General features: G+C 40.2%; 3 protein-coding genes and 1 long non-coding RNA gene across 5 annotated transcripts in view; 3 read left to right on the plus strand and 1 right to left on the minus strand.

Moving 5' to 3' along the window:
• The window catches only part of LOC146456791 (NLR family CARD domain-containing protein 4-like), a 180480-nt gene that overhangs the window by 98084 nt on the left and 68576 nt on the right, over window positions 1-13820 (plus strand). The window lies entirely within an intron of this gene.
• Window positions 1-13820, plus strand: part of LOC146456792 (uncharacterized) — a 131634-nt gene that overhangs the window by 95701 nt on the left and 22113 nt on the right. Inside the window, exon 13 of one of the 2 annotated variants that reach the window (XM_085092758.1) lies at window positions 3158-6666. The exons of the other annotated variant lie outside the window; for it this stretch is intronic. Coding sequence (XP_084948884.1) covers window positions 3158-3244 — 87 coding nt within the window. The 3' untranslated portion in view covers window positions 3245-6666. Of the gene's footprint in view, window positions 1-3157; window positions 6667-13820 lie in introns of those variants that run through there. 2 annotated transcript variants of the gene reach the window in all.
• Window positions 1-13820, plus strand: part of LOC146456793 (death domain-containing ATP nucleosidase-like) — a 96241-nt gene that overhangs the window by 46111 nt on the left and 36310 nt on the right. The window lies entirely within an intron of this gene.
• The window catches only part of LOC146456795 (uncharacterized), a 79448-nt gene continuing 68758 nt past the window's right edge, over window positions 3131-13820 (minus strand). Inside the window, exon 2 of the long non-coding RNA XR_014858730.1 lies at window positions 3131-3720. This is a non-coding gene — a long non-coding RNA (uncharacterized LOC146456795). The remainder of the gene's footprint in view (window positions 3721-13820) is intronic.

Here is a 13820-nt window from a genome sequence, read left to right on the forward strand (position 1 = left end):
ATTCTCTCCACATTTCCTGCGCGTTATATTTTGGCGTTCGCCCTTTCAATATTTCGCTGGTTCCACTCTCTTGCAACTTGCAACAGACCTACCAAATGTTAATAGTATCCATGCGTTCTATGTTTATGCTGTAACTTTCTTTACTGATGTATGATTTGTTGTTTATTGTTTTATTTGATCAACCTAGCAAAACAGTCATGTGCTCAGTTTTTAGCTCGTGAATGCGCGCATGCGCAATGAACGAGTTATAGCGATGGTGGACTTTTTGACTTGGTTGGTTGGTTCGTTGGCTGGTTCTGTCGTTAACTTTCGGGCATGCGCAGTGAATGAGTTTTAAATTCAATTAGTGGGAAAAACACGCGAAAATTTTCTGTTCACGGCGCATCAGGATATTCTCATTCAATCTGTAGAGAATAATTTGAATATCATTTTAGTGTAAGAATGGAGATTTTTCGTCGAATCTGAGCAAAGTTATAGGGTTTTTCGTTTTTTTCCACAAAGTGCGGCGTCTTTTAAGAATTTAAAAATAATTTAATTGAAAAATTCAATTAGTGGAAAAAACACGCGAAAATTTTCTTTCCACAGCGCATCAGGATATTCTTACTCAATCTGTAGAGAATAATTTGCCAATCATTTTAGTGCAAGAATGGAGATTTTTCGTTGAATCTGAGCAAAGTTATAGGTTTTTTCGTTTTTTTTTTTCCACAAAGTGCGGCGTTTTTTCAGAATTTAAAAATAATTAAATTTAAAAATTCAATTACTGAAGTGTCGGCAAGATCTTTGAATAAACAAGACGATTTTTTATAGAGCATTTACGTGACTTGCGTTAATGTATGTTTAGTATTAGTGGCCTTATTTGTTGTAGGCCTCACTAACACTCACTAACTGAATAGTTTTACTCAGAAATATTGCGAGATATTGCGTTGCGCTACTTGAAAGTTTGCCGCCAAAAAATATTTCCCGCCAGAAAATGTCTGGCTGAAAGAAGCACTCTTAACTGATAAGTTCACTGCTAATCATAATTTTTTGCACATATAAAAACTCGACATCTTTCATCATATTTTTGCTTCTCATTCAAAAGTATTATATCAAGGAGATTAGTTTGCTGAAAAACATTAGTTTGGCTGTCAGTTTTCACGCGAAAGCGGAAAGTGCCCAACCTCGTTCCCAGGGTCTCTCTTCTTCCCGCCCCAGCGAGAGAGAGACCCTGGTTGGAGCTGGTCACGTAGCACCCAAAATCTGGGTGCTTGACACAATTTGTCGTTAGGGAGGGGTAGTAGAGTATGCAGTTGTCGCTTTCTCAGAAGGAAGGAGAAGCCAGCTACGAACTTTACGACAACAAGCGGTTTTACAACCAAGCATTTCTACATCATACGGTCACTTGAGATCACGTTTCTTCCACTCAGGTAGAGTGTTGTTAATCCAAAAGAATTATTTTGAAAACAGTCGTAACGTTTCGGGACGCCAGAGGGAAACCGACAGACGATGGGGGACGCTTGAGTCAAAACCTAAACGGGCATGGTGATTAGAACAGAGGTATCGCTGGCTTTACGCCTTTTAACAGAGCTCCAAATGGGGTGAAATGGGAAAGAAGATCAATTTTAGTATTGCCGAATGGAACACCAAGAATTTTTGGCAATAGAATGTAAGCAGGTGAAGTGTTCAGAAATACCAACCGACTGAAGCAAGCCGCGTGTAATATAATTCAAAGGTACTTTTCATCTTAGTTTATTCCCTACGTTCTTGACTTTAAGACGTAGTTAAACGAAAAATATTGAGCTCAGAGCGCTGATTGTGATCGAAAACAATGTATTTACAGCGTATTTAATCACAGGAAATTGGTTACCAAATAAATATTCAATACTGTGCTTCGCGAATTACATGTAAATAAACAATTTACTATTAACAAGAATGTATTGGTATTTTCTTGTGAGTGATGAATTATAATGCTGTTACTGAAAGAATTTTTTATGAACTACATTTCATTTTACAGAGCAAAAGATGTACTTATTACCGCAGTTTAAGCTTGAATAAATGCTATTTCTGGTAGAATTCATGGAATCAGTTCCAACTAGTGTAGATAAATTACTCCGGTTCAAGTTGTAGAATTTATGATAAACCTCTGGTTCATTGACCGTTTGAAATTCCCTAGATTGTACTTAATATACGATTTTTGCAGACGGAATGAAACTGCGCCAAATCTCTCGCATTTCGCTTGCTTAAATCGCACCCGCTTGAAAATCTCTGATCGGCTCTTGCGAATAAAATAATTGAGCGAGTGTACCCCGACTGGAGAGAAGTTTGTCGTGTGCTGTCACGTGACCAGCTCCAGCCAGGGTGTGTGTGTCTCTCTCTCTCTCTCTCTCTCTCTCTCTCTCTCTCTCTCTCTCTCTCTCTCTCTGTCTCTGGGGCGGGAAGAAGAGAGACCCTGGGAACGAGGTTGGAAAGTGCCATGTCACGCATCAGTGACGTCGTAAACAAAATTATGCAAATGTCTGGTGAAATGAACAATTTTAGATTTCTTCAGCTTTCATAGAGGTTTCAGACGAAAAAAAATGTTTCATTTTCGCAGTTTACATCTGGTAATTTATGGGAAAGCAAAAGGACGCGGTCGATGAATTTTCATCAGCTGTTTAATACATACCGTGCAGAATTTAGTAAAATGCATGTGTACAGGATCAAAACCTTTTTGGTACGCTCATTGAATAATGAAGCAAAATACAGACAACTAGCTTTCATTGAAATAATTCTTATTTAGCAAGAGTTAGTCATATTTCAAATTATTTTTACTTGAAGATTGCGTGGACTAAACTCCAAAGGAAAAATTTCACGCATTTATGCCGGGCATGAAATGTAATGCGACACTTTGTTCAACAGATTTCCCTTCGTGAGATCAGCTCGAGCAAAGTAGCCTGCGTAGCTGGCGGTTTTTGTGGGTGGGCTCACCGAAAAGCCGGGCACGAGGGCCAAAACGATTTTTTTGGTACAAGAATGGTTATTTCTCGTCACATAATCGGGCAAAGATATAATTTCTTTTAGCTTTCAAGGAAGTGCCCGTAGCCGTCTTAATTTCAATTACTGATGTGTCATCTGCATTCACGAGTTGGCTCACAGGAGCCTTTGATTTTCCTTATTTACTGCTTTTTGTTTTCTCTAGGAGGACTTTGGCTGGATTGCTAGAGAATACCCACTGTTCACTGAGGCTGAATTGAAAGAAAAGGGTGTTGAATTTGATGGCGAATGAGCTATCAAAGTACATTCACGGCTCTGAAGAAACTTGAGGAGACCTGGTATCAGATGAATCAGCACAGTTTGGATTGGTAACCAAGAAATCTGGGGACAGATCCACGAAGCCTCCCTCAGTTAAGATAAATCCTAAGTATTGTTTCCAAACAGTTGTCTATTGTTATGTCAAAAAAACCTTATTATAAACAATCAATACTTAGGAGACATGTTAACTTAGGAAGGTTCAGTGACTCTGCCCCCTGGACACCACTGAACTCCACAAAGATACATAACCTGTATACTGCGGCTATAACAAAGGGCCTGTAAGCTATGACCTGATCAAAGTTAAGTTTTTTCCCGTTTTCTATCAAACATCGTAGAAAAAAAGCCAACTCCTTCTCTGAAACTCGCCGGCAGTGCATCAGTGTGACGTAACTCAAAGATTGTTATTCAGACGTTTGTGGTTGAAGTAAAATCGTGAGATTTCTTTTAGATCTCATTTGAAATACTTCACGTTGAAAAACAGAAAATGGTCAAACGAGTGCTATTTGGAATGCAAATGCAGATTCCCCGCAGCCGTGACACAGGGAACTGCTTCCATCGCTCATTTAAATTAACGTTTTTAGGGAACGTATCTTCTCTATTTATTCGCGGAAATGTCAAACCCCGAGATCTGATGCATATTGATGCTTCTATCGTGTTTTAACGTTTGACAAAAATTGTTTATGCTCTGATGTAGGATAACACCGCTTTCGACGCATGAAAAGATTTGCTAACGGCGAAAACGTGTGAAACGTAGTTAGTGTCAAAAAATGTGGAAAGTAAATGGAATTGGCACAGCGCGTGTATCTCAGGGCGTGTAGCTGGAGGGGCGTCCTCTGTTGCCTTTGAGCGGGAATTCTCTCTTCTTCCGCTCAAAGGAAATAAGAGACACCTGCTCCCAGGCTAAGTGCTTACTGATCCTTGTTTGATGCTTAGGTGCTGCTCCACTTTGACTTACTCTAAGTATCTCCACTGACCACACCCTTATCATAATATCTTCATTTACAGTCAAGCCTGTATTCAGCGGCTACCCTCTGTTATAAACAAACGGTTAAAAAAAAGTCCCGCAAAATACTAAGCTGACGTGATTTCGTTGTAGAGAGGCCCAGCGAGTTATTGTATGGTCTTCGTCCCGGCATGCAACGATAACCTTTGTGAAATGAACCCTACAAATTTGGTCATGGTTGCAAGCAAATTCTTTCATTTCTTCTCGACATACACAGAGGTGTGAATCCCTTCGTGGCCAATTCTTAAATGTCCATTAAATCGATCAATTAGTAGAGGGGAAAAGCTTAATACAGGTTATCTTATTAGAAATGTGATAGTTATAACTTGTGCGGTCACGCTCTGTTATTTCAAACTCTGTGAGGTCCAGAAACATGACCGTATGAACTGAATGTGGGAAAATGTATCAGCTGGGACCAAGAGAGCTGTCCGTAATAACAAGTTGTCTGTATCTAGGTTGTATCCACAAAGCACAGTTCGATTGTTTTACTTCTTAAGCTATGTAAATGCTGGCAGAGATTCAAACAGAACTTTTGTTTGAAAAGTCAACCGTCTGCTCACCCCCTCCCCCCACCCCACACGGGAAGTAAGCACGAAGGGTCGACTGCTAACACTTTGGACCAACAATGTTCCATTTTATGGACGCTTTGGAAAATCAAACCCGAGGAGACAGATGCCTTGTTATTACACAGCCATAAACCTTTTTCATCAATGGCGATCGATGTATTATTCATTTGGGCTGTTAATTAGTCTGAACTGATATCAGTTATTGCCGTTGAATTCTGCACATGCTAACGACGTTAGAAGGGCAAATAATCATGAAAATAATTTATCGGGCGCCATTTATGACAAAGGTCTATATTCCAACCACACAATTTCCAGCTGATTGGTTAAGTTATTCACATGTATGGTAACCAAATGGGTATCTGTGTCATCAGTTTTTGAACAGGACACCCACTCATTGGTGTGATTATTGATGTTGTTCTATGTCACGTGACTTGATTCCTTGGTCAAATTCTGTGAATGTCATTGAACAGATCGCAAATAAGCGTCTTTCTTTTGATTTGATTTACAGTGGAATCTTGTTAATTCAAACCGTTATTAACTCGAATTTCTCGCTAGCATAGTGTCCCTCACAGCCGTTCTTTGTCTCGTCACGCAACGTTTTCCACATTCACAGAGAACGGCTGCGAGGGACACTATCGCTTGCGTGACCTGACAGGAGTTTTAGCTGTTTAAATCAATTGACAAATTTAATCCCCGATAACTGGCACTTTCTTTACCTCAGTTTTTTGTTTCCTCTGGCGGTTCTACTTCTCGAGATTCTTCTGTAATTCTAAACGGGTTGGAAATCGCCACAAGAGATAACAAGCTGTGTTCACACTACACCGGATGACCTGCATTGCTGACTGATTAGGAATTGATCTGGTCAAGAGGCCCTGACCCGGAGCTTCTGTCTCTTATGCTAAGCCTTGGAGTCAACCCTTTCTCGAGTAGATTTATTTTTAGAATGGGTCTCAGGGGACTTTCGAAACGATCAGAGCTCAAATACCGAATCAAAGAATAGAGAAACGACAATTCAATTGTCATACGTTTTAAAAATAAGTCTATTCGGGAAAGTTGTTGACTCTAGAAATTAATCCAGGTGGAGGCTTCTAGTCAAGGACTCCTGGTTTGGTATGGAACGGTTCAAAATGGTGCATACTTTGTTTTTCTCACTCTAGCGTATTTTCGTGTCAGAACACATCTGTAAAACCCTTTGTAAGTCATGCCTATCCGGTCACGGGTTCAGTTTTCACATTATATCAAGCCCGCGTGGCCCGCGTAATCGGGGAAGGGGAGAGGGAGCGAGGGAAGCGGGAACAATTAGGGGGGTTTGTGTCCCCCTCATTTTTTCTCGCCTCCCTCGCTCCCTTTAAGGCTTCATAGCTCGCGTAGCAGGTGCATCAGTTAACACAGAGCGCTATGTCAGGGTCTCGCGTGTTCCACGCGTGGTGAGCACTTAAAATATAACAATACGTCGCTGTTCTGTCTGCGCACTCAGAGTGCAGTGGAAACATAACAAATATTTTATAGTTTGCGAGTTAGGATTTTGAATTAGGCAAGATCATGACCTGGAAAAACAAGATAAGCAGTTGAAAGACCACAGTTTCCACGTCCTCACAGCGTTGAACGGGTGATGTTTGTATATAGAACAAAAGGTTTTGCAATGTAAATAGTGTAACATGTATCGTATCGGCTTCAGTGTTCATCGCTGGATACGAACGAACCAATTATATAGTAAAGCTGTATTTTACTATAAATAAATTGTTACTTTTGTTAGAGAGAAGAAAGCTGAATGAATTTACATTGTTCCATCTTTAATATTTACAAATAAATCAAATTTGACAACTGCATAGTTTGTTTATTTGTTGCATCTAGGAGCTTAGCATTACCTGGAAGTTTTCTTTCGCTGAAAATAAACCTTATTCTTAAGTTTTGAGGTTGCATCGTCTTAAAAACAAAGTCAATGGAGAGGAATATCTTTAAAATATATTTGTACGTGAAAAGAGCCTCCAATAGAATAGCAGCAAATTGTTGTTTTCACGGTTCACCTACTTTTGACAGTTAGCATGACAATGCCACTGGGATAAATGAGCGGAATTTACTGAGTAAAATCACTCTGGACTGACCCCGCTGTCGTTCTTCGTTCAAATTTTAATTTTTTTTTTTTACGTTTTCCTCTATGGAGTAACGTTCAAAATTTTTATTAATATGTATTAAAGCTTTAGGGACGGTGCCTACTAATACCGAAGTATTTTTGTGCGGTTTATGACTGTGCAGGAAGAAGCAGATCTTAGCAAGGCCTATTGGAATCCAAAAAGAAAATTGGGGGTAATCACGCATTTTTCAGAGATAATGAAGAACGATATCTCTAAAAAGTGCCAAAATATAAAGCAATGTATGGGATTTTTCCTAAATTGAAACTTAATTTTCTCTGAAAAATGCAAACCCCCAATTTTCTTTTGAGATACCAAAGACATTTGGTAAGTTCTGCTTTCTCCGTATAGTTTTAAACCGCGCAAAAATATTTCTGTTTTAGTAGGCACCACCCATAGGAAACCCGAGTATCTCGGGATGCGCAGAACGTATGCGCAATAACAATAGTAGGCACCGTCCTTAAGTTTGTAAGCCTACTTCCTCAGGGTTGTTAGTAATGCCTGGCGCTGCATTCGGGAGAGATCAGGTTTCCTCCTTTAGAGACAGGGTTTTTTTTCCTGACGGTCAGCGGGCAAGGAATTGTTGTATGTTATATGGCTCATTTGAACTTGTTTAATAAACGGAACTCTCTAGCCCTTTACCGGCACAGCGGTCAGTACCCTATTTAACAGTGAATTTGCGTGGTTGTGGGATTGTTCTGGGTTGGGAATTGGAAAAACGGAAATTTTTCTTGCAACTTGAAACAAAACGCTGACAAACGTATTGCAAACAGAGTACAGAATGTATTAAATGACACAATGTTTGTGAAGAAGACGACGGCTAGTCTGTTTATCGAGCAACTGGCGCCGTACTTTTTGTCCCATCGTCAATTCTCGCTGACAAGATGTTGGAAAAAAGACCACTCTTCTATGTTTTGCGATTTGGCGATCGTGATCGGGTGAATTATACAACATATTCTGCAACATGTCTAGCAATGCTGTCGTCATTTTTGCGTTATAAATGTAGAAACATTTGCCTCAAGTAACAGCTGTTTGACCGATGCCAGATATGCCTTTGGAGCCCCATTCTGTATTTGTGCCTTTAGGTCCCTAAAGGTCCTTTAGGTCCTATATGCTATTAGAATAATACTGGGAAAACCTGTGGGGACTCTTCACTAATTTACATCAACAATTTTCCATTTGTCCGTAACGTCGTCTCTTTTTTCTCTCCGTTTGCCGGTTTTACTGATCTGGGTCGGTCGGTTGGATTGAGGAAAAAAACAACAAAACAAAGCAAAAGACAAACAAGAGAATTCTGAAACCAGGTCACGAAACAAAGATGGATTACAATACGACCGACCTTTAAGTTCGCAAACCCAGCTGGGTGACCTGTGTATCCCAATAGCTTTCAGCTTCTCAGGTTGGGAGAAGTAACATAATAACTATTTACAACAAATGAACATGGGGTATTGCACGCTTTAGTTTATTTTTGACCTTAATTTTTCAAGCTTAGCTGCTTCCGCAGAAATTGTAGATGGGTGAGTGTAGCTGTATGTTTTTAGTTTTATCAACGCTGCAAGGCTGAGAGGCCTCTATGACCAGTGGAGGAGTACTATTGTACAAATTTTACAAGATTCGTTTTACTGCAGACAGCTCACTCGTGCGATAATAAAATACTGCGCCATGTCTCTTGAACTTCATCTTTTTCTTCGACTGAAAGAAACAAAGAAAAAAATCTGAGCTTAGTCACTACACAGTTTTTTCCACATGCATATTCCAGCATGGGCAAGGAACATTGATAAACGAGTTGATCAAAGAAATAACTTGAGTCAAGTTGTTTTGAACTTTTCATAAGAATAAAATGGACATGGGTGTGGTCCGCACACGAGCGTCTTCCGAATTACTGTGAAAGGGAACAGACGAACTCGGGGGGGGGGGGGGGGGGCGTGTCTAGTCCTTTTAGGGATAGTATTCTTGGTCCACTGGTGAATCTTCAGCTTTGCTTTTCTGTAAACAATACCACCAGCTATGGACTTCACTACGCATTAGTCTGTTCCAGGTTCCCGCAGCTAAATTGAAACCCTTGCCTCGCCCAGTGCCCGCGCGGTTTACTGTGCGTCTGCACTTTGATGTTTGACCTTTCCCTGTTCTTTGTACCCAGGGGCAGTTAACTACGCGGTTAATGTTTGAAGCCTGTTCCGATGCCAAATTGGTTTTATGGGGTTTACGAATCGTGAATAACAATTTCTGGATATTTAATAACTCACTCACGAAAGGGGGAAAAAGTAAAAGAGAGACAAGTACTGTACAGAAGGCTATGTTTTACCTTTCTTTCGTGAGATCCTAAATCAAGTGCATTGCCATAGCTTTGACAATTTCAAAGAAGTCTTGACGCAACTCCTCAGATTCTTCGAGCGCTTTCTCTCGATTGGATACAACGACTTCAATCTGAGCAGTGTTTTTCAGGCAAACTGTGATCACATGAGGAAGGCTGAGTAACAACAACAAAAAAAAAAGAAACAAGTTGATTAGTGGGTTTTACTTTTCGCTTTGTACTTCAATTAGAATGGGTGTTTACTGTGGCTGTTGTGGTCAGGGAAAGCAAAAACATATTAGCAAAAAGGATGACTCTTAAACTGGCGTTTGTTTCTATGCATGTACTAACATGCAGCGACTAGGAGTTCCACAGGTATTTTCCAGTTAGACAGAACGCAAGTCCTGGGAAACAGGCTGCCCAAGCCCACAATACAGGAAGGCATTCACTATACCTTCCATCTGAGAGCTTCGCAAGGCTAATTTTTCGCTATAACTCAATCAGACGAACAAAATAAACACACATTGTAAATGAGTATTCCGCTGTGATCTCGAATTGTTTTTTTTTTTTTTTTAACAAAATTAGACTTTATTTTCAAGAACACATTACTTACATTATATTACAATGCTTTCACTACAGATTACTTACACTACTGACAATACAAAACTCTATTTGCCATTAAAATAGTGTTTCAAACATACAATTTCTTAGCTTAATTACTTACAATGTGGCTGTATATACTACTAACTACTAACTTCACTTACAACATTACTAACACCGTAAACAAAACAAAAAATATGTATATTGATTAAGTAAATATCATAAAAAGTTTTGATCCGCTGATTTTGTAAAACACACCGTAGAGAAAGAAGAACTAAATGTTTTGTAAAAAATCCCACTTTTTGATATATTTAGCTTGTGTGCCTGATTTACTCGCGATGTATCTTTCTAATACTAATTTGTCGCGAACTAGAGATTTAAATTCACCAAACTGAACTTTATTTCTGGCATTGGAGTTGATGTAGAAATAGTATTTTCCTATAATGATGAGATGATTTAGGGCTAAACAGTGTCGAGAGGAGTGAAATACACCATATAACACATCTAAGTTCGAAAGATGGAGTTTCGTTCCACTTTGGTAACCATACCAGTCTTGAAATTCTACCCAGAAAGAGTTGGCTTGCGAACATTTTATAAACAAGTGCCAAATAATATGGATCTCAGAAGGGCAAAATGGGCAATTTGGAGAGTCAGCTTTCTTCATTTTATGCAATAAACTATTTGTGGGTAGAACGCGATGAATTATCTTATACTGAAACATCGTCAATTTTGTTTCCTTTGTGACATTAAAGGGTAAAAGGTACACTTTACTCAAGTTATTCTTTTGTAAACCATATTCTATAAGTTTCTTTTCTGCCGTGGGTGGTGGTAACGTTTCCAGAGATACAGTCAACTCTCTCGTAAGCGACCACCCTTGGTGCACGACAAAGTGGTCGCTTACGGGAGGTGGTCGCTTACGGGAAAGATCAATAAAATAAGCCTAATGTTGGACTGATAAATTAATTACCTAAAGATATTATCCTAGCAGCTAAAATTAGGCAAATAGAAACTAATTTATTTGATTTTTTCACATCTATTTATTCTTCTGACGAAACTTTGTGTAACATTTTGAAACAGATCACTGTATTAAACAATTCCCATTTACCTACAGATCTAATTATAGTAATCTTCTCTGTCTGTAAACTGTCAGTTGTCCGGGGCAGCGTCATTAAAAATTGAACTTTTGTTGCCTTTGACTAATTATTTACTCAGATCATACGCGAATATGTTGGGTGGTCGCTTACCGGAAACAGAAAACAAATGCGAGCGAAAAAAAACGCCGTATTTTTCCCTCCTCTCCCCCTCCCCCCTCCTTTATTTCTCAGCCAGTCGTCCTCTCCCTTAGGGTCACTTTTGACTCGCTCCAGCCCTCTCGCGCTTCCACGCCCGAGAAGGATTATTTAGCGCTCCCGCTCCAAAAATACGCCTGCATTGCAGGCTATAATTACACTGAAATAAGAAGGCGCCGCCGGCATTAGCAAGAAGAGAGGTTGGAATATATTTCCATGGAGCGTCATGGTCTGAACATTGACGGTTTACCCAGTTTAGTTTTAAAGCTTTGTCAAAGATAACGAAATCTTTCATTTCCAAGCCACCTTCTTTCTTAGATTTTATTAAAGTTGACTTTTTGATTTTCGCGGGTTTATGATTCCATACGAAGTCCAAAATCTTTCTGTTCACTTCTTCTACGAAGTAAGGTGGTGTCTCCAAAGAACTACAGATAAAATTGACCTTCGAAAGGGCTAATGTTTTGACAATATTTATTCTTTCATAAACTGAGATGTTCCTTTGGGACCAGAAATTTAAGGTTTTCTGTAACTTTGCTAGCTTGTCGAGGAAGTTTCTCTAGTCTGATAACTTTTCATCATACGAGAAGTGAGTACCTAAAGAATTTTTTGAGGAGCTACAACGTTTGCATTAAAGATTAACATTCGACCCTTTCAGTATCGTAAGCTTGGGGTTTCCTGTGCACAGGGTCTGCACTTCACTCCAACCAATTTCTTCAAGGGGTAGCAGATGTAGCCTGCGAGCAAGCTCTCTTGGGGGTGGGGGGCGGGAGGGGGAAAGAGGAGAGAGCTTGCAACGATGTCTCAGGAATTTGAATGCCGCCCCCAATACTCCCCGCGGCTCACTGCTGTCCTAGCTGTCAGAATTTGGCCAATCAGCGCAAACCGGAAACGATAGCGAACGTAAACAAACATGTGAAAGGTACAATGTTATCAGATACACCTCGAAAGACGGGAATCCTTGCTGACAAAAACTATAGTTTCTCTGATCGAGTATGCCTACCGAGTGCCGCAAAAATCAGCAAATTTAGTGAAGGATTTTACTTAATTGTGAGCTCACTAAAAGCCGATTGACCAAAAGGTCGAGGTCACAAATGTCGTCCCAAGGGTCAAGCGAATCTTGCCGACGCCACAAAACTACTGGACATAAAAAATGTCGAAAACTTGACACGGTCCGGCCAGGGGAAAAAGAAGCAGTGCAAGGAAATCGGAAGGATCTCAATTTTGCAGCCGGGTCTCCGAGAACGAGGACGCAATTCTCAATATCGACAATGTGGTTTCATTGGAACATTCAACTCGTGTGAAATTTGTGATGTTGTGAACGAGTAGCAAAGCAGACGTGAGAGTGCCGGATCAAAAGGAAATCATTGCGCTTCTAAAGAACGTTGCCCTAAAATACTGGTAGTTCGCTGTTAACGCCGTACCGAAGCACTCGGAATTGAGTCAATATATTCAGAAAGCTTTAATTTGTGGCGTAAGCTGAAAGATGTTCATATTTTTATCAGCTGAGCCAAACACCAAACAAAAGCTTAAATTTGGCCGACCTTGACTCTCCATCTGAAATATCGTCAATCGAAGCAGCAGGCATCCCCATTCTTCTTGCTTCTTCGATCAAGTAATCGATAATGATACTTTGCAAAGGGGCAAACCGCAACTAAGGCCCAGTTCAGACGCCGAACTTTTCATGAGCCGAACTTAGTCGGCCCAAATCACGAAAATCCCGCCTTTTGATTCAGACGCCGAACTTAATTAGCCGAACTTAATTTCCTTGAAGCAAAACCAATCGAAATGTTAGGGGTTTTTTTTATTTTCTATTTTTTTCATTTGAAATACGTTATAATAATTTATGCATTAGATTCGGCTCATGAAAAGTTCGGCGTCTGAATCAAAGCCGCTCCAAAGCCGAAATTCCCGGCTGAGCCAGGCGGGAAGAACGGCTGAGCCGTTCCAAATTGAAACAGCCGTTCTCAACTGATTCAGACGCCGAACTTTTCATGTACTTAATTCAAGGTATTAGGTTCGGCTCATGAAAAGTTCGGCGTCTGAACTGGGCCTAACATTGTTTGATGTTAGACTTTAGACTTTCAATTGCTGCAAAAAGTTGAAATATCAAACTTGTCCCAAATCTCGTAGGTAAAACTGCAAGAACATGGCTACTTTGAAGCAAAGCATTGGCAACTTGACTTTGCTCGGGTTTTAATTCCGGAGAAAACCTAAGTTATTTAGAGAAATTCTCGCAACCTTCACAAATAGAAACTCCGCCACCATTTTTGTGTTGTCAACACGACGCACGCGAAGAGCAATGACGTAAGCACCAAAATCCACCAATCAGCATTTTGCGTTGAAAAATTCAACGCAGAAATGAAAATTCCTGAGCTCTCTCCTCTTTCTCCCTCCCGCCCCCACCCCCAAGAGAGCTTGCTCGCAGGCTAAAGCAGATGAAAACATGGAGGGGGAGGGGGAGGGGGAGAGAAAACCTGACTCGCTCGCAGCTACGCAAGCAGGCTAGCTTGCTTCCTCGTTTCGTCAAGTGGTATTCAAAATGTAAGAATAATGTGAAAAAACTGTGTGATTGCACCGTTACATGTAACTGAAAAAGCCTTTGTTTAGGAACTGAACAGATTACATTTGTATTCTTGGTATTAAACTAGATGTAGCTTGCAGCGGGGC

The sequence above is a fragment of the Pavona decussata genome, unplaced genomic scaffold (genome assembly GCF_977016875.1).
Source record: "Pavona decussata unplaced genomic scaffold, jaPavDecu1.1 SCAFFOLD_254, whole genome shotgun sequence".
Classification (NCBI taxonomy): domain Eukaryota; kingdom Metazoa; phylum Cnidaria; class Anthozoa; order Scleractinia; family Agariciidae; genus Pavona; species Pavona decussata.